General features: G+C 41.0%; 1 protein-coding gene across 1 annotated transcript in view; it reads right to left on the bottom strand.

The window, feature by feature from the left end:
- Nucleotides 1-21,526, bottom strand: part of map3k5 (mitogen-activated protein kinase kinase kinase 5) — a 107,690-nt gene that overhangs the window by 71,842 nt on the left and 14,322 nt on the right. The window contains exons 2-3 of the mRNA XM_033648524.2: nucleotides 6,589-6,728; nucleotides 1,319-1,342 (exon numbers count right to left, since the gene is read on the bottom strand). Of these exons, the coding sequence (XP_033504415.2) occupies nucleotides 1,319-1,342; nucleotides 6,589-6,728 (164 nt within the window). The remainder of the gene's footprint in view (nucleotides 1-1,318; nucleotides 1,343-6,588; nucleotides 6,729-21,526) is intronic.

Genomic DNA, 21,526 nt, shown 5'->3' with positions numbered 1-21,526 from the left:
TCATATATCTTTAATCCTTATTAATGGCACATGCAGAGAAAATAGCTACAGAAAGAGGGATGGAAAAGGTCAAAAATTCATCAAAACCTCTGCCTTCTTTAAGTGCACTTTCACCAGCGGGTTAAGAGCACATGCCCCAGTGCAGAGGGCAGTAAAGTGCCCTAATAGAAGCAAGACAGAGACAGATGAAAGACAGTGAGTGCACCCTGGAGACATCAGTGAGCTCACACTCTCATGAGTGACAATCAGCTGTCCTCTCACGGTACGAGTCAGAGATCAGTACGTTTCATGCAGCACAGAACTACCTGCTTCTTCCCTGAAAAGCCACTTAGGAGAGCTAAGCCTTTCATCTGAGTCCTGAACACGGACTCCTGGACAACAATCGGTCTGATCCTGCTTCTGCCTTAATCACACTTTGTTCTGGTGCTGAGTTAGTCGACTTCTCAATAAGTTAGTCAACAGAAAATTAATCAACAGCAATTTTGATAAGCTATTTATTGTTTTGGGTATTTATCAAGCAAAAATGCCAAACATTTGTTGCTTCAAGCTTCACAAATGAGATGATTTGCTGCTTCTCTCTGTTTTATGTTGCTGTAAATTCAGTTATTTTGAGATTTGGGCTGTTAATTGGACAAAACAAGCACGTTGAAGAATTTTTGCCTGTTTTTTTTTTTTTTTTACTGCAACAGAGTTCATAGGTGGTTTATAATGACAACACTAGTGGCTTTGTTCTCTACAAACTGTATCCAGCACATAGTCAGAGCCACAAAATAGTAAATAATGCACAGCTGCACACACATTTGTACTGGCTTCACTTAAAATGTATAAATTAATATCCATTGTGTTTTAGTGGGTGAGTCTAAATCAAATTTAGATTTTAGGACCTACGTGACATGAGCCAGTTAAGAACAGGATTTCCTTAGCTTTATGGTAGCACCTCATTTGAATGCTGCAGTGTTTGCAAGTCAAATTTTCAAATGCCTCTGCCTTTTTTATGCAGCCCAAGCCCATGCGGTCACTGTAACTCAATAAACAGCTGACACCTGAAAAAAACATCCTGAAAATGGAGGAGATGTTGTCATTTTACATTTCCGTGAAGCCCAACATTTATCACAAAAATGGGCTGCACACGAGAACACCTTTATAACACCAAGGAGAGAAACATAAGGTGTTAAGCAGTGTGCTCCCCGCACGCTGTAAAAAAAACATATTCTTTGCACCACATAAGATGTGTGATGTGTGAGCAACGGGTGAGTAATGTGTGAAAGGCAAAGGCGAGGGAGAAAAAAAAAGAAAGAAAATTGCTCTGTGTACTTACAGTGTTCTTCTGGCAAATTATCTCCTGAAAGAAGAAGAAGAGAAAAATACATTAAGAGATTACACAAGAACATTTCTCTTAGGTCCCATTTTGTTTTTGACACTGAATAAAAACAACAGAATACATATCAGCTTTACTAAAATTCATACATCACACCTGAGAGTGTAACATTTTATTTCAACGGCTGCTTATTTAATATCTGATAATGTTTCTGATAAAGAGCTCTGACACTGTAAAGCACATGATGTAGTAACAGTGCCATTAATGTGTCGTAAAGGACATGCACCAATAAAATGAAACAAGAATACCACAGCTGTGACCAACATAGGTTTCAAAACTTAAAAAAACAAGTGCTGCAAATGCTTTAAGAGGAAGGATATGCATTTTGCTAGTTGTTTGTTAGGCCGTTTTGATGCAGTGTGTTTAAGCATTTTGTCAAAGTGAGTTTGATCAGTAAAATCTGCATCTATTTTACCTGTCTTTGAAGCACTCTTTGCAGGCTTTATTTAACATGAACTAGCCCAGCACATTCACCTTCACAGGCTGTCAAATACTGCCTCTTTTTCTCACCCCATAGCATGTGATACTGACGCCAGTGGCACCCTTTAGCATCTATATGAGATTCCCTGAGCTTCAACTAACTCCAATGTAAACCCATCTGCAGTGATACTTGACTCTGAGAGCAACCGACATAGAGTAAAGAACGAGAAAGTCGGCGTAGGGGAGGAGCGAGGGGAGGTAGGCTATATGGGTCAATCAAAACCAGACTTTCACCCAGGAGTTTGTGTCTCATGTGAAACTGAAAGTCAACGTTTAAACATAGGTTACATCAATTATGCACCTACAATCGATGTGAAACCAAAAGTCAGTGTTGTTCTAACGCTACAATATGCAACTGACCCTTCACTAAGTCTCGTCCCCAGACGCAGACTAGCCAGTCATAACGTAGCATTGCGCTGGCTTAGACCAGGGTCCGATAATAACACAGCTCCATTGACTTCATTTTCAGGCTGGTTTTGTGGATTTGGAGCAATTAATTAGTGATTTTGGAGCTAGTATTAATGATACTTGTTACCTGGAGAGGTTGAAAAAAGATATACATTTCTTCCCTGTTCCAAAATCAAACCCTGAAAAGTGTAGGGTTAGCTATCTAGCTACTGAAGATATAGCCTACTGAATGTATACACATGCTGCTTTTGCTTTTTAATGATTATAACAGTAATAAAAAGACCAACCCCGCTGTACAGGAACCAGTGAAGGGAAGCAGGGAAATTTTGCTGATATTCAACCAGCTGTGTGTCATCACAGTGTGTGCAGGTGAACACTGTTTCACTTCCCCCAGAGATCCCTGCTTGTCTGGCATCTAAGGTCCAGGTGCTGGCAGCGGCACAGAGGTGAAGCCAAAGACCATTCATCTGCACACACTGCGATGCCACACAGCTGGTTCAATATCAGCAAAGTTCCCCTTTATATTCATTGTCTTCTGTGTCGATCAGCAGTGATGTGGTGGTTCACTTTTACACTGTGATCTGTAGCCTGTAGTTTGACTTTAGCTTCTAACTATCTTTGTCTTTTTAACCTGTTGTTGCTGCTGAGTCAGTTTGACATCCTGGATATATCCTTCAAACACAGACTGTAGACCCCTCTGTCTGCTTCTCTCTGGAATCACTCTTTCATTTTCCAAATATATGATAATATTCTTCAAGGAGTTTTGTTGCCGAAACATAACCATGAATGTTTCACGTTAACCAGGTGTTCCAATGTGTTCAGCTGTGCGCCAGATAGATACGCTACAGCAGTAGTCCTTTCATGTCAAGGACCTCTAAACTGATACACACACATTAGGTCACAGAGCCCCATTTGATAAGATTTCACTCATGGACCTTTGTCTGAAAAGATTTTGGTTGTTAGACATGTTTAGTTCTGAAGTTGTTGACTACAGTTGAGGCTGTAACAATTGTTGGTAATCATCACTTCATATACTCTACATGCACCACACAATTTTTTAGCATAGACGTAGGAATTATTTTGGTAGTCCTCTCGCTTGACACACATTAGATAAAACACTCAATGAGTGGAGCTACTAAAAACGAAGAGCAGTCAATCCACCTTACGGCACGAAGCATCACTAATACCTGGCTGTCGCTGAAGAACACAAAGTAATAATGGGAATTTGCACAACATGAATATGATGATTAGCTTTTCATGCAAGTGCTGTGATGACCTTTAGGATGCATTACAATCTAAATCAGTAGGGATACTCTTCTCATGATGGCTTTCACTTCCAGCCTTATTTCCTTAGTGAATAAACAGTACTTTTGTACTTTAGAAAAAAAAAAAAAAAAAAACGACTGTGAAGAGCAGACGACCAGCACAGGTACACCCAGTACATGATGGTCTCTTTAGGGTTTGGTGTATCTTTTAAATAGAGCTATTTAAAGCTAACTCCCAACATTAAAACAGCACCCTTACAACAATTTAGTGGCCTGATAGAGATCAGAGAAACCACCAGAGAAAAGTGGTCTTTTCAGGCAGGGTGGGGAGCAGCTCGCCGCCTGTCCCGCCAGGCGGACGGGCACCACAGCAGACCACAGGAAGAGAAAGGTCCTAACAGTTTGCATTAGGGCAGGGCCCTCTGAGACATTTTTAACATAATAAAAAGCAAAAATAATAGAGCTGAACCACGCATTTGGTTTTTAATGTCATGTTTACCTTGACTTAATGCATTTAATCTGCACTGAGGGCTGAACAGCTCTATATGTTGACTGCACAGTGAGGTTGCTGGCTGGGTAACCCTGTCGCCAGAAGACTCACTACACAAAATACCTACAATAAAGGCTTCAGTGTTCCTCTGCTACAAGTCGCCTACAGCAGGAGTTTTTAAATGTGTTCAGCCTTGGCTTCAGACAGTGTGAACTACGCCTCGTCTGCTACACAGGAGCTATAAGACTCGCACTGTTGTCATATGCTGACTCAGCTGACTGGGTGAGAGTTTAGGTTCACAGTTAAAGCAACAATCTGACATTTTAATATGAAAAAAAAAAAAAAAAAGCTGTGGCGCTCTCCATTACAGATGGCTACAACAGAACAGTGTCTGTTTTCTTCCCTTGAAGGTTACGGTTTGTTTCATAACAGTGTGTCATCTTTTATGAAGTTAGTGGAGGTGGTCTTTTTTACAGGAGGCGGTCCACCTCCACAAAAAACAACCTGATGACATGAGTAATGATCATCACCACAACTGAGCACCTCCACCAATTTATTATTTAAAAAAATTGAACATGTTAGAAATTGAATATGTACTGTAGTTTTGGATCTTTTAATGATGAGCAGTCCTTCAAAACCTGGATCAAGCTCCATATGTTTTTGGGCCAAATTCCATTACATTACCATTTTCCAGCTGACAAACAGTTAGGACCCAAATTAAAATCTCCATGGTTAAGATTAAAAAGTACCACCTGAAGATACACAAGTTTAAAGGAATACTTCACCAGTAAAATGACAATTTGTGATCAGTTATTCACTCTGTGTTATGTTGAATTTATGAAGAAAACGTTGTTTTTCTCGCATGCCTCCACGGTGAACGAAGAATCCAAAAATAGAGAAAATTCTTTATGAATTGAAATAAAGGGGGTCCATGTTAAACAACAGGAAAACTATATTAAAACATCTGTTTGCAAACTCTCCCACAACTCTGCAGTATAATCCAAGTCTCATTTATCCAGTTGTATGCTCAGTAACCTTACTACGTATTTGCAACAATTCTGCAAACGAGCAGCGTGCCTGGTCAAGCGCATGTTCTTGCTACTCGCCCATGCATGAGTTTTAGGGAAGTGTTGTTTTTTTTTTGTTAAAGACATTTTTGGGGGCATTTTTGCCTTTAATTGATAGGACAGTCAAGTGTGAAAGGGGGAGAGAGAGACAGGGAGTGACATGCAGCAAAGGGCCACAGGCTGGAGTCGAACAGCCTTGTATATGGGGTACCAGCTCAATTATAAGCCGCCGATGCTCCATATGGAAGTGTTTTAAACGTAACATTCTAGCAAAAATGCGTTTGGGAAGCATAAGAATGGATAAGGGGTCGTACACATTCTGCGTTTTTTGCACCCTCAAAGTCATTGTTTTCAATGTAGATGCGTGGCAGGTGCGCTCAAATGCCAGAGTAACGCCATCTCGGCTCGTGTTCCTGAGCGCCTATTCTTGAAGGCGTAACGACAGTGCCCTGAGATGAACAGAATTCAACTTTTAAAAAGCAGCAGCTCGCACCACATCATGTGACGAGGACCAACCAATAACAGCCAAATGACAGCTTTTCCTTCTTCCGTAAACATCAGTCTGTGGTAAACACAGAAATGTCAATAATTTTGGAGCTGTCAGAGCTTTTTTATCTTACCCTCTGACGATATGCCCACACACATAAACAGCGCCTGGAAGAAGATCAGCTCTGCACTCAGGATTTCAGGTAAATAGGCTATGATATGGTGACTGTTAAGGTTGCTTAGCGACTTCAGATGCAACCTGCCGCCGCCCTCATGAAAGCTGGCTCAAAATAAGCACAAAAGTAGCGCCAAGCCTCCAACCTCGCATTTTCCAGGCAGTTAAAGACGCAGCATGTGTACGGCCCCTAAATGAGACTTGGATTATACTGCACAAGCTGTTGTTAAACACAATCCCCTTTACGTCAGTTCATCAAGAATTTTCTCCATTTTTGGATTCTTCACAGAGGCATGCAAGCAAAACTAAGGTGAGCAAATGATCATTTTGTGAGTGAAGCATTCCTTGAAAAACAAAAAAAACCTAAATTTTAAAAAGGAAACACTGGAATCACTGACAGGTGACCTTAAACTGCAGAGCATAGAAACACCACTGAAAACAAAATAAATAAATAGCCTAAAAAAGGATCCAGAGGATAAACAGAAAAGTGGTTGATCGCTAATTGAAAAACAGAAAACAGAGCTGTCTCCTGTTAACTCTAACCCTGAGACCTAATTTTTTTTTGCTCGCCCACAACTACACGCAGCTGCTGCCGACTTCCAAATGGTTTTATAAGTGCATTTCCCTCCATCAAATTATCAATGCATTTATGTGCTGCTGCCATCAAATTACATTTCTGTCAATCCCCTGTTTCTCCCCCCCACCTCCACCTGGCCTCCTTCCTAAATACAGCCTTTAATCACCACCTTTGTGAACCAAAGTGATTGTCTGGTACATATGTTAAAGTGATGAGGGCAGGACTGTCCTGGTTTCTGCTTCATGCTGATGGCTCACTGTACCTGCAGAGACTGGAGGGAGTCGGAGTTAGTGTCGCAGTAGAGGATGATGTTATTGGCCATGCTGAAGCTCTCTCTGACTCCAAGGTGGTAGAAGAGCGAGGGCTGGCGGAAAGCGTCCGTCATCTCCACCACAGCTATGTCTGATGGGAAGAGACAGGTACAGGAGTTAGGTTAGGTGTCAGTGTAGCCTTCTGAGCTATGATGTTGTCTGATCATAATACAGATACATTTTATGGTCACCTTTATGTGACTGCTGGACATCTTAAGTCTCCCACACCAAACCACATTATGGGCCTGGCTTTGTGAACAGGGGCGTCGTCATGCTGTAACAGGAAAGGGTCTTACCCAAACAGCTGCCACAATGTTGGCAGCACAATATTGTCTCAAGTATTATTGTATGTTATCTCACTCAGATTTATTTTATCTGGAATTAAAGGCCTGCGCCAGAATCAGGTAAAACAGCCCGAGGAATAAAAGCATTATACGTGTCACAGTGTATATTTTGGTCTTATTCAGAAAATCTTTTTTTGCATCTTGTCATGAGAATGAAATCTAATCATTACCCTGATGCAGCTCTCTCGAAGCGTCAGTGAAAAATTGAACTGACACTGCTCAAATAAGTGAAACGCTTTTAGCAATCCACTTAAGAGCAAGTGCAGGTATAAAGTGTGACATTGCTAAATGAGTAACACTACGTACTTACAGGCTTCTCCTACACAATCAGTGTAGTAATGTTGAAACTATCAGTCAATAACTGAGTAGTTGACAATTTCAATTACGTGATAGACTGATTACAGTAGTTACTGAATGAATACATCAAGTACAAGTTAATTTCTGTGTTTAATATAATGAAAAATGTAATACATTACTTCACTTAGTATTATTTTTCATCACTTGCAACTAAGAATGGAGCAGTGCACAATTTTAATAGTGGATTGCTTTAATTAAACAGTCAAAATTAGAGTTGACTGATATGCAATAAAATATACTGTGAAAAATAGATAATGAGATTGCGATATGACTTGCGATCTCAATGAAAATGGTACTTTCTGCATTTCATTTGCACTAAAAAAATATAAAAGACGATGATTTTTGCAGTTATCTACACCGAACAAGCATGTTCCCTTATATCAGGTCTGTAGCACCACAATGCTTCATTTACAATGGTTATGTTGTTACACATTTTGTTTTTATCAAAAAATTGCAGCTCCTGCAATTTAGACATTGCACTTGGCCATGCTGTGATCCTGATTCTATTTCGATTAAGTGCAGCCCTGCTGAAAAGAAAATTTTCCTTAACAAAATGTATAAGGTAAAGTGACAACAGTATGTTTTACTGCATTTTACTTTTAAGTTTTGAGTGTGTTTGATGATTATTGGGAAATATCATGAATAATTTGGGCCAGGATAATTGTGACATGACATTTTCCTATCGTCCCACGCCTCCTTGCAAATGGTCAATACATCAATTAATCACATAAATAATACATAATTTAAAACCTGCATTATATTGTATCAGAGGTAGAGGTCACAAACACTATCTGGCTTTCATTAGAGCCAGCATCCAATGGTCTTTATTGTTCTGGGAGGGAGAGACACAGCTCTGAGGTCAAAGGTTAATGGATAGATATAAAGCCACATTGTGTGTGTGTGTCAGTGTCACACACTACAGGCTGTTACAGGTGGTGTACTTTTACTGCAGTCTGCTGTCAGCTATAGATTCTGGTAAATTCAGAAGCACACTCTTGAAAAACAAGATCTGATGGAAGATGGTTTGACCCCCTGCTTTCAGCTCCATCTATGAATACAAAAACACTCAATCCCACATCGACTCTAGCTGGACTCCAGCTTATGATCTGGATCAATAGGTCAATAGGAGCAAATATTGCCCATGTCACTCAAGACAGCAGGGACTGCAGCTTCTGGTGAAGGGGCGGAGAGTTCCCAGCCTTGAACCATGTGCTTATACTAGCATAACAAACTGCCGTGCTACCAGAGAGCTCATTATTGGTGTGCTGTTGAACTGAACCATAACATAGAAATACCATACACAACTGCCAACAGCAAAAAGTCTCTTGATTACTGCATTATTTTATATTTATATCGCATTAAAGACACTCACAAAGGTGTAGAATAAGCATGACAGTGTTATGGAGGCCCACACACGAGGTGGGTTGGTACACGCTGTCCCTGAGGCCGCCCCGAGACACTGATAACAACAAAAACACATCAGCCCGGTGGCTGCGCTCCAGTAATGACAGGGGAGCTCAGAGAGTCATAGAGATAACGCCCCACCCTGGTTTTTCATCTGTTTCCAACTATCCACCTCTCTGTGTCAACAAACACATTACATGGAGCTCAAGAGCAGAAAATCTCTCATGCAGCCGACCACATCTTTTACCCCTGATTGTTCATTTCGAGCTAGCGCCCATTAGAGCTGGTGGTCTGCTACTGATGGAAAGCACTACAATATTCAGTCATCTCAAGTTAATGCAAGCAAGTCAGATGATAGGCTGCTCTTTTCTGACCAATTGCTGGTGGTGCAATCGTCTCTGATTGCCTCTGTGTGGTAGTCGTGGTTGGTTTTGGACTGGTGAAACATGAGGTGTTGTGAGGCCACAGTGACAACAGTGAAACAATACAACAAGGAAGCACGGCAAGAGCGAGAAGACCAAAATTTCCCATTATCATTAATGATGATGAATGATTAACTTTTACTTTTTAAAGACAACAGAAGCTTGAAGAATAGTCCTATCCTGTTAATAGTATATTTTTGTGGTACTTCAACAAGTCAAGTAAATTTTATTCATGTAGCACAGTCTTCACAACACTGAATACCATCTATCCTTCCTTAGACCATCAATTCAGGAATGGAAAAACTACAAAAAAGAGACACTGAGAAAAAAGTGTCACAATTTCAGGCTGAAAGAAGTCACAAATTGAGGCCTTGGGAATGACTTGACTGCTCTGAAACTTAATGAGATACAGGCTTTGCTCCACTTGAGTTGAAACTTGAGAGCAAACACATTCAAGATTTGAGTTTTTGAACAGAATAAAAATAACATATCATTCTAGAATAAAATGAAATTGATCAGATAATGTTCAGCGGTGGTTTTCAAACCTTTTGTGCCCAAAGAACACCAACCGGCAAGCCAAAATCTCAAGGCACATGTGTATTTTTATCTGTGCACAATAGCCTCTTTAACGTGTTTGATCATTGCTATCATGACATAAGACAATAAAACATAAGACAGGTAGCTTTTGTGTTACTGTCTACTGACTTTTTCTCTTTTGTTTCGGTGGTAGGTCTTTGCTGGTGCCTTGTTATAATTTGCTCAGTATAATAAAGCGATCCATTGTCCAACTCACTGCTTTCTCCTTTGAAATGCTATCATCCCTCACACTGGCTGCCAATCAGGGCTTTGATGTATGACACACTTAGAATTCCCATGCGTGAACGGTGACAAATTAAATCAAATTAAAATTCTTAGCAAGAATTTACCTCTTTATGGGTGCATACAAAATACTGATACAGTCAATTAAAAATTCATTCATACCTTTTTGTATGGGCCCAGTTGAGGATTGTAATAATAATGTGTGGTTATCACAGAATCCCACGGCACGCCTAGACTGGCATCATTTGAGAACCACTGATGTACGGCACGCTTAGTATTAGTGTTGTCACGATAATAGAAGCTCCATCTACGACACAATACCTTGGAATGTATTGTTATTAGATACCATTTTCAATACCACAGGGAAACCTGACATTGAGGCATTCAAGTTAAATTTTTCATCAAAATATAAACACTGTAAAACTTCAATTAATGTCACAGGCTTTTTATTAGCTTCAATCACTGAACTCAACAGGTGTGTACTTTGGGCAGAAGAGCAGAATGACTGTAGTAAACATTAACAATGAGAGAGAGAGCAAGACAGTGCAGCAGGTACTGGTGAATTCATACTGAGTAAAATGAGTATTGAACCTGTTTTGAGTATTCAGAATCGCTATGTATCGATAAATCAATATTTATTTTAATACTATAACTACCTAGGACAGCAATGTACTATACTGTAGGCCTACACATGTTTGATTATTAGGCCAATGCATTGAAAGACCTAGGTATGTCCTGCAAAAACAGGACTCGAGACTTGCCCTAAAATAATTAAAGATGCACTTTTCAGTTCTTCTATGTTCACCATGGATCAAATGACCGTGTGTAAAATGAAAGTGTTGCTTGTAGTGACACAACCACACAAAATCACATTTCATTTCTATAGAGCATTTTAGCGTCTTATTTTGGTTTTCAGGCCTGCAGCTTTACTTTTGAGTCGCTCTCACTGCTCTTATAAGCGTCATTTCTAGCTGCTGCAGGCAGATGTTTTCAGCAAGAACTCTGATAATCGCTCTGTACACTGCCTCCCCAGCACCACATGACAGACAGACAAAGTTAGCAACATACTGGTAAATATAGTGGAGCATTTAGCAGCTAAAGAGCCAGATATCGACCTGTAGAGTTAGCAGAGACCAAAACAAAGCTAAAAGGAGAGAATGTTGGGCCGAATGAACAAAAACACGACATTAATTGAATGTTAATGTTGCTTTGTGTTTGCTTGGTGTTAAAGGGCCAGTGTGTAATATTTGGCATGGTTTATTGTCGATCTGAATCAGAATCTGAATATTCTACCCATTAATATGTTTATACAAGTGTATGATTGCTATAAAATAAAATTCGTTTGGTTTTCGTAGCCTTATAATTATGCTTTTATATATATATATATATATATATATATATATATATACAGTACAGGCCAAAAGTTTGGACACACCTTCTCATTCAATGCGTTTTCTTTATTTTCATGACTATTTACATTGTAGATTCTCACTGAAGGCATCAAAACTATGAATGAACACATGTGGAGTTATGTACTTAACAAAAAAAGGTGAAATAACTGAAAACATGTTTTATATTCTAGTTTCTTCAAAATAGCCACCCTTTGCTCTGATTACTGCTTTGCACACTCTTGGCATTCTCTCCATGAGCTTCAAGAGGTAGTCACCTGAAATGGTTTTCCAACAGTCTTGAAGGAGTTCCCAGAGGTGTTTAGCACTTGTTGGCCCCTTTGCCTTCACCCTGCGGTCCAGCTCACCCCAAACCATCTCGATTGGGTTCAGGTCCGGTGACTGTGGAGGCCAGGTCATCTGCCGCAGCACTCCATCACTCTCCTTCTTGGTCAAATAGCCCTTACACAGCCTGGAGGTGTGTTTGGGGTCATTGTCCTGTTGAAAAATAAATGATCGTCCAACTAAACGCAAACCGGATGGGATGGCATGTCGCTGCAGGATGCTGTGGTAGCCATGCTGGTTCAGTGTGCCTTCAATTTTGAATAAATCCCCAACAGTGTCACCAGCAAAACACCCCCACACCATCACACCTCCTCCTCCATGCTTCACAGTGGGAACCAAGCACGTGGAATCCATCCGTTCACCTTTTCTGCGTCTCACAAAGACACGGTGGTTGGAACCAAAGATCTCAAATTTGGACTCATCAGACCAAAGCACAGATTTCCACTGGTCTAATGTCCATTCCTTGTGTTTCTTGGCCCAAACAAATCTCTTCTGCTTGTTGCCTCTCCTTAGCAGTGGTTTCCTAGCAGCTATTTGACCATGAAGGTCTGATTGGCGCAGTCTCCTCTTAACAGTTGTTCTAGAGATGGGTCTGCTGCTAGAACTCTGTGTGGCATTCATCTGGTCTCTGATCTGAGCTGCTGTTAACTTGTGATTTCTGAGGCTGGTGACTCAGATGAACTTATCCTCAGAAGCAGAGGTGACTCTTGGTCTTCCTTTCCTGGGTCGGTCCTCATGTGTGCCAGTTTCGTTGTAGCGCTTGATGGTTTTTGCGACTCCACTTGGGGACACATTTAAAGTTTTTGCAATTTTCCGGACTGACTGACCTTCATTTCTTAAAGTAATGATGGCTACTCGTTTTTCTTTAGTTAGCTGATTGGTTCTTGCCATAATATGAATTTTAACAGTTGTCCAATAGGGCTGTCGGCTGTGTATTAACCTGACTTCTGCACAACACAACTGATGGTCCCAACCCCATTGATAAAGCAAGAAATTCCACTAATTAACCCTGATAAGGCACACCTGTGAAGTGGAAACCATTTCAGGTGACTACCTCTTGAAGCTCATGGAGAGAATGCCAAGAGTGTGCAAAGCAGTAATCAGAGCAAAGGGTGGCTATTTTGAAGAAACTAGAATATAAAACATGTTTTCAGTTATTTCACCTTTTTTTGTTAAGTACATAACTCCACATGTGTTCATTCATAGTTTTGATGCCTTCAGTGAGAATCTACAATGTAAATAGTCATGAAAATAAAGAAAACGCATTGAATGAGAAGGTGTGTCCAAACTTTTGGCCTGTACTGTATATATATATATATATATATATATATAGCAAGGGCCTTGCTTTAGGGAGATCGCCATCTTGCACCGCCATGTATGTACGGCAGACCGAGTGGACAATCCAGCCAGCCAGAGAACGCGTTTCGTGTGTATAAATGAACCAACGAAGACAGCGGAAGGAAGGAAGAAGGAGGAGGAAACAGGAGAGAGTGTTAGTAGTTTGTCAATAGAGAGTAGTGAAAAGTTTTTTTAGTTATAAAGTTTGTGAATGGACCACACTTACCACGCAACAGGAGAGAATGAACCCGAACCATCATCTGCGAGGAAAAGAAGACGCAAGTTCACTCCTTGTGATGCACTCTCTGCTGCGCTTTTCTTCCTGGTGATATATCTCCCCAACAATGGCAGCAGTAGCATCGAATCCCATTCTGTGCATTCAGCCTCTCTTCCCGCCTGCTCAGCATCAAACACATGGAGTTCCTCATCTGTATGCTCCGGCTCAAACAGGTATGGCTCTGGGTCTGTGTCCGCTACAAGAAACTCTTCAAAATCGCGTTCAAAGTTGTCCATTGCAGCTACTATAGTCCGGAGATATTGCTAGGCTAAATAAACAGCTGAGCACTGTTTACCGGCTATGCTGTCAGTCAGTGTGCGGGCTGGAGATTGGCGGAGCAGAGAGGGGAGGGGGGTCCCCACTTGGAATGGTAAACGAGTATGTGTGTAAAGTTATGAAGTGTGTCTGTTACGCTAGAAGAGTCAGAGTTTGGGACGGAGTCTTTTACCCCCTGGAGTGTTACCGGAGTTTCTGGAGTGCTCAAATAAACGGGCCTTTTTCCCGAACGCTCCTCTGGTCTCCTGCTCGTGAGGGATTCATTACAATATCGTAACATGGTTTAGATTTCTAAATAAACATTCACCTCGTCCCTAGATAGACCTACTCCTGAAAAACTCGTGCGCAAGGCTTTTTGTTCCTACGAGGCCACCGTCATTTACCCGACGGGAGGGGTGAGCGAGTGAACCCTGCAATCTAGAATTTGACCACTGATGTCACTGTTTTCAACCCATTTTACACACTGGCCCTTTAACAGTTTGCTTCGCTGCCCACAAGTGTCCAAAAAAATCTATTGCTTCAGCTTTAAAACGGCTCAATGTACTCGTCAAATCTATGCATCATCATTATAATGCAACACCAGTAGAGGCAAAATCAGAGTGTTACAAGAGTAAATCTCCACATACAGTTGATGCAATCAAAGCTAATACTCAAAGTGCATCAGAGGAAATTATTCAAAGTAACCACGTTGTGAATCCTCATAATTTCAAGGCTGCTTTAATTCAGTGCCTCTGTGGCGGCCTGCCAACACAACACTGCAGAGAGAAGCCTATCAGCGGCTCGCTGGTTGCAACGGTGGAGAGCTTTTGTCAGTGATGAGGGGCCACGCAGCTCCCCACTCTCATCATCAGCACATGCAAATCCAGCCAGGAAGCAGGTACTTGTTGGTGGCCTCAGAGGTTCTCATCATCAACCCCTTCCTCCGCACGAGCTTCAGAAAACAGCCTCATATTCTCCTTGCAGCCAGGCAGGCAGACGACAGGATATGAGGGATTTCAAGCTCCGTGGCTCTGTGCAGTGATGTGGAATATCAAGAGGGTTTTCACTCTCTGGATGAGCAGCCAGCATCTTCACATCAAGATGCCCGCTCTGTGATTGAGTGCATGTTAGGTTTCCCTTTCTGACGTATAAGGCGGAAAGGGAAAGTACACTTTAATCCTCACTCACTGACCTCCGCTTAACAACCGCTTGTTGCTTCCATATCTATGACGCGTTTCTATTAATGATGTCTCCACAATCACCCACGACCTTCTTTGAATGTTCGGACAGCTCCTGTGTCATTAAAAGTCCAAACCAAGACTGGATGGCTTGTGCTGGGGAAAAAAAGGACACTTGGGCTATTTAATTGCCGTTTACCTAGAGAAAAACTTTGCACACCATGACCAACCTTACTGCAAACCTTAACAAACACAGAATAAAAGGCTGTTTAGCTCCTCCAGAGCTCTTACTTTATGCACACAAGGTGCTGAATGTCAACATCCAGACAGCGCAGGTTGGCTGATGAATAAAAGATAAGCTTGTCTCATTGCGCTGCTGGTGGGAGTCCCCATCAATTTTACATCTCGGCAAAAATTTACCGCAAACAGGCCATTAAAAGTCAGCAGTGTAACACAGCTGTATTTTCTCTTTTTTCTTTGCTCACCTGCTTCCCAGGAATACATCTGAGTCAAGGAAATGGTTTGCTGCCACAGGGCAGGGCTAAGGTGATGAATGAGGAACACAGATGACTCTGCACATATGCATATATATATATATAAAAAAAAAAGAGCATGACATAAGTGAGTCTTGTTCTGCTAGGAGACGCGCGAGGAGCAATCAGTTCTCATAAGTGCTTTGTGCTCGGAACAAAGCCGCTGAGAGCTGACAGCACTTGACTAGTGGCGTATGATGTCGTCAGTGTGTATTTCAGTCGAGATGCACAAGTACTGAACAATAATATTGGAAAACCAAAGATGAACAACACATCCCAGGCTTTAATATGAAGCTGAATACAGCGGCAGTCATACAGAACCACTTTCATCCTTCATTTGCCCGACAGGATGTTTGGCTTTACTGCTAAGACAGATTTTTGACTTTAAATCCTAGTAGCAGTTGTTGTTCGAGCAGCTCTTATCTTATCTCTTCCCAAACATAAAGAGTTACTCTGAATCTGGAGGTGACATGGTTAATCACTTAATCAGTTTAGGTAACCATTTTGATAAATAATATATTGTTTGAGCTGGTGTCTGTCCACTGCTTTGGTCCAGACTGAAACACCCCTACTAACGTCTGATGAGTTGTCGTGAAATTTTGTACAGATATGCATGGTCCCCAGAGGATGAACCCTAACTACTTTAGTGATCCCCTGACTTTTCCTCTAGCGCCACCATGACATTGACATGGGTGATTTTGAGTGAAATGTCAAAAACCAACTGGGTAGATTGTCATTAACTTTTGTTCAGACATTCATGACCCCCTCAGGATGCATTTTAATAACTTTGGTGATTCTCTGGCTTTTTATCTAGTGCTATCATCAGGTCAAATTAATGTGTCCAGTACTTGCAATAATGACATTCCCATCAACCTCTGCAGTACTTTGTGTTTATGTGTTAATAGGTAAATGTTAGGGTGATAGGGTGCTGATATTAGCATTCAGCTCAAAGCACCATTGTACCCAAGTACAGCCTCACAGAGCCGCTGGCATGACCTTCTTGTTTCTAACAAAAATACTCTCTGGTTCCAGCGACTAAAATGTGAAGATTTGCTGCTTTTCTTTGTTTTATGTGAATGTAAACTATAGACTGTATATAAAGAAGGACAACTCGTGTTAGCTTAAGGCTTATTTATACTCCCTTTGGATACAATAATAGTTTAAAGGTCACTGTCATGCCATACTTCCATGTGTCCTTTATGTTGGCACAGATACAGCCAATAGATCCACCAGAGGACAGAGTCAAAAGTTCCTTTTAATGGAAGCAGTGTTGTCAATGGCAGTAGTCTGTGAGGCCTGTGAATACATTTTGACATGTCATTTTCATTTTTTTAATATTTGTTTTGTTCCGCAATTTCTAAAATGTCTTTGTTGTCTCCTATGTTGGTATCTTGTTTGAACTACCCTACACTGAACCCACAATCTCCGGTAGTACTGCTCCATTTTGTCTGTATAGCTCTAAAAAAAATGTGCACAAATACTTGTGAAATGAATGATAGTGTGAAGTAGGACTGTAATTATTAGTCGACTAATCGATGACTAATTGACTATTAAAATAATCGGTGACTATTTTAATAGTCGACTAATCAATTTGAGTAATTTTTCATCGAAAAGTACTTTAAAAGTACTCAAAATACTCTTATTGCAGCTTCTTACGTTCAAATATTGGCAGCTTTACACACTCTCCCATGACGGTGAACTAAAACCCTTTGGCGTGAGTACAAAACAAGACATTAGATGACGTAATTTTGGGGTTTGGGAGAGACAGACCGACATTTTTCAACATTTCAACACATTTTTCGACTAATTGTTGACTAATCGAAGAAATTATCAACAGATTAGTCGACAATGAAAATAATCGTTAGTTGCAGCCCTAGTGGACAGAGGGCTCTGTCTCAGTCTCTGTATCTGTATCTAACGATTAGCATGAATGAGCCTTTACACAGACTGTACAAAACTGAAGCCAAAATATTGCAGATACAGCTACTGCCATATTATTCTGGTGTCATTTGGAGCCAGAGTCTGCACAGTAAAGATCTTAGCGACATCAAGTTCCTGACTATACATCTGTCCGATATATTGCAAACGCTGCCACTGATTGCGAGCGCACCAGTTGGCACTCACAGCTGTCTATCATGACGCCAAATCCCGTAATCAGCATCAAATAACCAATTAATAAAAAACTTCCCAGAGAACATGAACACACATCAGCTGGATGAGAACTACCTAAGATGACAGAAACTCGCTTTGGGAAAAAATGTATTTGACGCGTACTTATTTTACTTATTTTTACTTATTTTTTTGTTTGGCCTATGTCCTATCCACTAACCTAGAGGAGGCATGGTTTATGACCCTATACTGCAGCCAGCCACCAGGGGGCAATCGAGATGTCCTAGCTTTACTTTTTTGGAGCTGTCATGTCCTCCATCTTTATATACAGTCTATGCTGTAAGCTCAATATGTTTGTGTCTAGCAAAACAAAGACTTACACATCGGCACACCACTGGCACACTGTGGTAAGCACTGTTTTGTGGTGTTATTAATTGAATAATCAGTAATTAAAACAGTTCTTATGTGCGCTACTTATTTATTATCTGTTGAGTCAGGTCATATTATGCACATTCCTGCTAAACTGCATTGCATTTGTAAGAACTGAGGACTCCAACATTTGACTAAACAAACAAGTGGAGGAAATGCTTCACACCTCAAAGCACAGTAGACATGTTGTGAATACACCCTAACAAAATGTCACACTTCCCTATCAATGACACAGTATATCATGAATGTGTTTTCTGTTCTGTCAGCAGATTCATGGCAGGCTTGTTGCCACATTTATTCTCAAACTCATGCAGACATACAGCACAGGACGTCATGCAGACACTGCCTGTGATTCTGCCCGATTCAACAGCGAGGCATCTGAATGTTTTTTGGAGAGCGTTTAGATGTTGTGATTGCTTACCAATTTCACAGCAGAGCTGAGTACATGCCAATGAAACAGCAGACCTGCCAACATAGCGTTGACAGAAGGCTGCGTAGAGCCAGTAGCAGAGTAACTTGAGTCACCCAGTCACCCCTTTAACAGGCCTGGCGACCTGATCACATGTGCTCACCTCAGCTGTTGTTGTAGCCATTGCAATCACCTGATATCAGTGGTATAAAAAAAGTCCATCTACACCAGGGGGGAGATAAGACAAATTGGAAAAAAACACAAGACTGAAACATGCATAGTGATGCCCTGATAATCCTGCTACACCTCCTACAGCTGGACCTGCCACTGTTGACCAAAACTAAATTGATTCCCTCGCCTACTGCTCAAAGCAGAGGAGGGAAATAATTCAATACTCTTGCACACTATTTGGCTTTCAGCAGCTCTCGGCCTGCTGCTGCAGGTTCCTCGGGCCCAGCGGTGTCTCTGAGGGAGGAGAGAGGGAGGAGGGGGGTGAGGCGAAGCGAGATGAGCAGCTCTAAGAGAACTGCAGGAATTATTGTGGTGTCCACAGGCTCCTCTTTATAGATCCTTCTCAGCCCTCCCCTGGGTGCCTCCACCAGTTACACATGCTCTTTTTTGGAGGGGGGGGGGGGGGGGATCGGCTCAATATTGTAATCGCAGCAGGATCTAAATGGCACTGGAGACTGCTCAAGTGGATATGGATTGTCTCAGAGACTCAAAGTGTCTGTCTCTCTCCTGTGCTCAGAGCCAAATGGAGAGCATACATTTGGACACAAAGAAATCTATTTTAATGAGTGTGGGCTGTTGAGAAATGTAAACAGTCGCTCGTCCCAGCAGCCTTCAGCTATAAACAACACTGAGACTGTGTGCATCATCTACACCATACATCCCTAAAGCCATATACAGTGTATGCAAATGCACAATACAAAACAACTTTATTGTCGACTAAAGTGTCTGTTTAAGACCAGACCTATGGCTAGGATTTTCATTATTGATCAATCTGTATATCTGAGAATAAACATTCTGTCTTGAACTTGACAAAGCACGAACAAATACCCAGAAGAAAATGTTAGCTTTGTACATTTCTGCAAACCATGAATACATAACATTTGCATGTTTTTCGAATCATATCAGTGTTTTTAAGGTGAGCTGACTTTGGGCTGAGCTGACATTGGGGAGGTGGAGGGGATGATGAATGGCTTGTCACCTAGGCGAGAAGCCTGCCAAGCTGCAGACTACTGCAGACCAACAGACAACAAAACAGCTGTTTCCAGCAGCTTTCTCAGCACTATACATGGGTTTTTGGTAGCGACCCCTCAGCAGGGATAGTGCCATGAAAAGTGGTTGTATTTTTTTCTGAGACAGTGCAGCTTTTCCTGCAGGGATGGTGCCCCTAAAATTGGTTATTTTGAGCCAAAACATGATCTTTTCCTAACCAGAACCAAGTGGCTTTTGTGCCTAAACCTAACCACACATTACACAGCGTTGTTAAAATGTAAATTTTCAACATATTTGCTAGATAATAATGTGCAAATGCAACATATCTGTGCAATGCCAACATTTAGGCCTGTCATGAATCTGCTCACCTCTTTTAAAAACTCAAAACTCACCTTTTTCAAATAGCCTATTTAGTATGACTCCCGTCCGTCTAGCCACACACGATTTACATAGAATTTTATGCACTGTAAACGTGTTTTGCAGAATATTTATTTGTTGTTATGCTATTATTATTTTATTATTTACTAATTTATTTTATGTTACTTTATTCCTTACCTCGCTGACTTTTTATCTGCTGTTATTTTCTCTATCTTTGCCTGTAAGGTGACCTTGAGTGTCGTGTCACCTATAAATAAAATGTATTACTACTACTTTTTTTTTTTTTGGAAACTCATGGCTGACTTGGCCTACAAGCTTGTTCATAAGGGCTGAGTACACTCCATTGATTGAAGGGGGCTGTAAGATCTGGTCGAAAGCTCCTGGAAAATTTAACCATGTGTTTCGAAAATTATATCACAAAAATCTGTAGATTTTTTTTCCTATTCATCAAATGATCTTCAAGTTTATCAGATGTAAGAAAATAACACCAAAGTCTATTTTCTGCAATAAAACAGATTCTTCAAAGACAGGAAGTTGCTCTGTTGCCCTACAACAAAGCTAAAGTAGAAGAAGAAGGAAGAAAACCCCGGAAAAAAGTGAGTGAACCTTTAATATGTAACATTTATCATATGTAACATTTATCATATATATATATAACCAACAGTCCAGAAAGAAAAAGAGAATCCATTAACAGTTCTACAAACACAAAGAAGCTGAAAACACCAAATATTTCACAGTTTTTCCTTGATAAATGACTCAAACAATCAGCTGTTATTCATACTACTGTAGATGCTGATTAATTTTCTGTTGATTCAGTAATCAAACAAGTTGACTAATGGTTCCGGCACTACATTCGAGACAAAGACACATTTGTAAAGCACTATTCAAATGCAAACTATGCATATTTCTAATACAAGTGCTGCATAGATTAAAAAAAAAAAAGAATGAACAGCAAAACTTGAATTTTTGTCCAAACACTATCCACATATTTCAATCTGTAGCATCAACAGGTTACATATTTACTGAGAGGGTCACATTTTGAGAGGCATTACTAATAATTTGTAGTTGTTTTCTCACCAGGCCACAGCACATTTCAGGATAAGGGAAGGGCAGAATGTTTGCATGTGTAGCTATGTGCCCTCACTCTGGCCTATACACTTCATATTTGTGAAAATGTCATCGCGCTGCACTGCTAAAAGCACCGCAATTACATTCCAATAGCACTGTTTACATTGGTAACTCAGGGGCCAGCTGTAATGGCCTGCAGACTTAGTGTGTCTGAGAATGCAGGAACAGGACAGGTACAGTAAGTCAATAAAGCACTCGCTACAATCCATTACATAACAGCTACACATAAGATGTGGTAACCATGGAGACTCAGCTGCAACAGATGTGAGTGAAACCCTCAGTGTGCTGCTATTGAGGTTTTTCCCCTTATCGCAGGCTCGCGTTAGCAGAGCAGAGTGCAGTGGGCGGATTTCCCTGGAGCGTGGCCCACACAGGGGACAGAGAGAGACAGTGGAATTACTGTCTCTAAGCTCCACTGGAAATCATTTCCCACACTCAAAAACCCTTTTTCCCCTTAAAAAAGGAAACCCTCTGGAGTAAAATGTCCAAATTGTCTGCCAAATTTCCACACACGGCAGTGGATGGTTGTTGTGTTTCTGTGTGTTGTGGCAGCTG

Source organism: Epinephelus lanceolatus, chromosome 13, assembly GCF_041903045.1.
Source record: "Epinephelus lanceolatus isolate andai-2023 chromosome 13, ASM4190304v1, whole genome shotgun sequence".
Taxonomy (NCBI): Eukaryota; Metazoa; Chordata; class Actinopteri; order Perciformes; family Serranidae; genus Epinephelus; species Epinephelus lanceolatus.
This window is presented reverse-complemented; position numbering and strand designations above follow the sequence as displayed.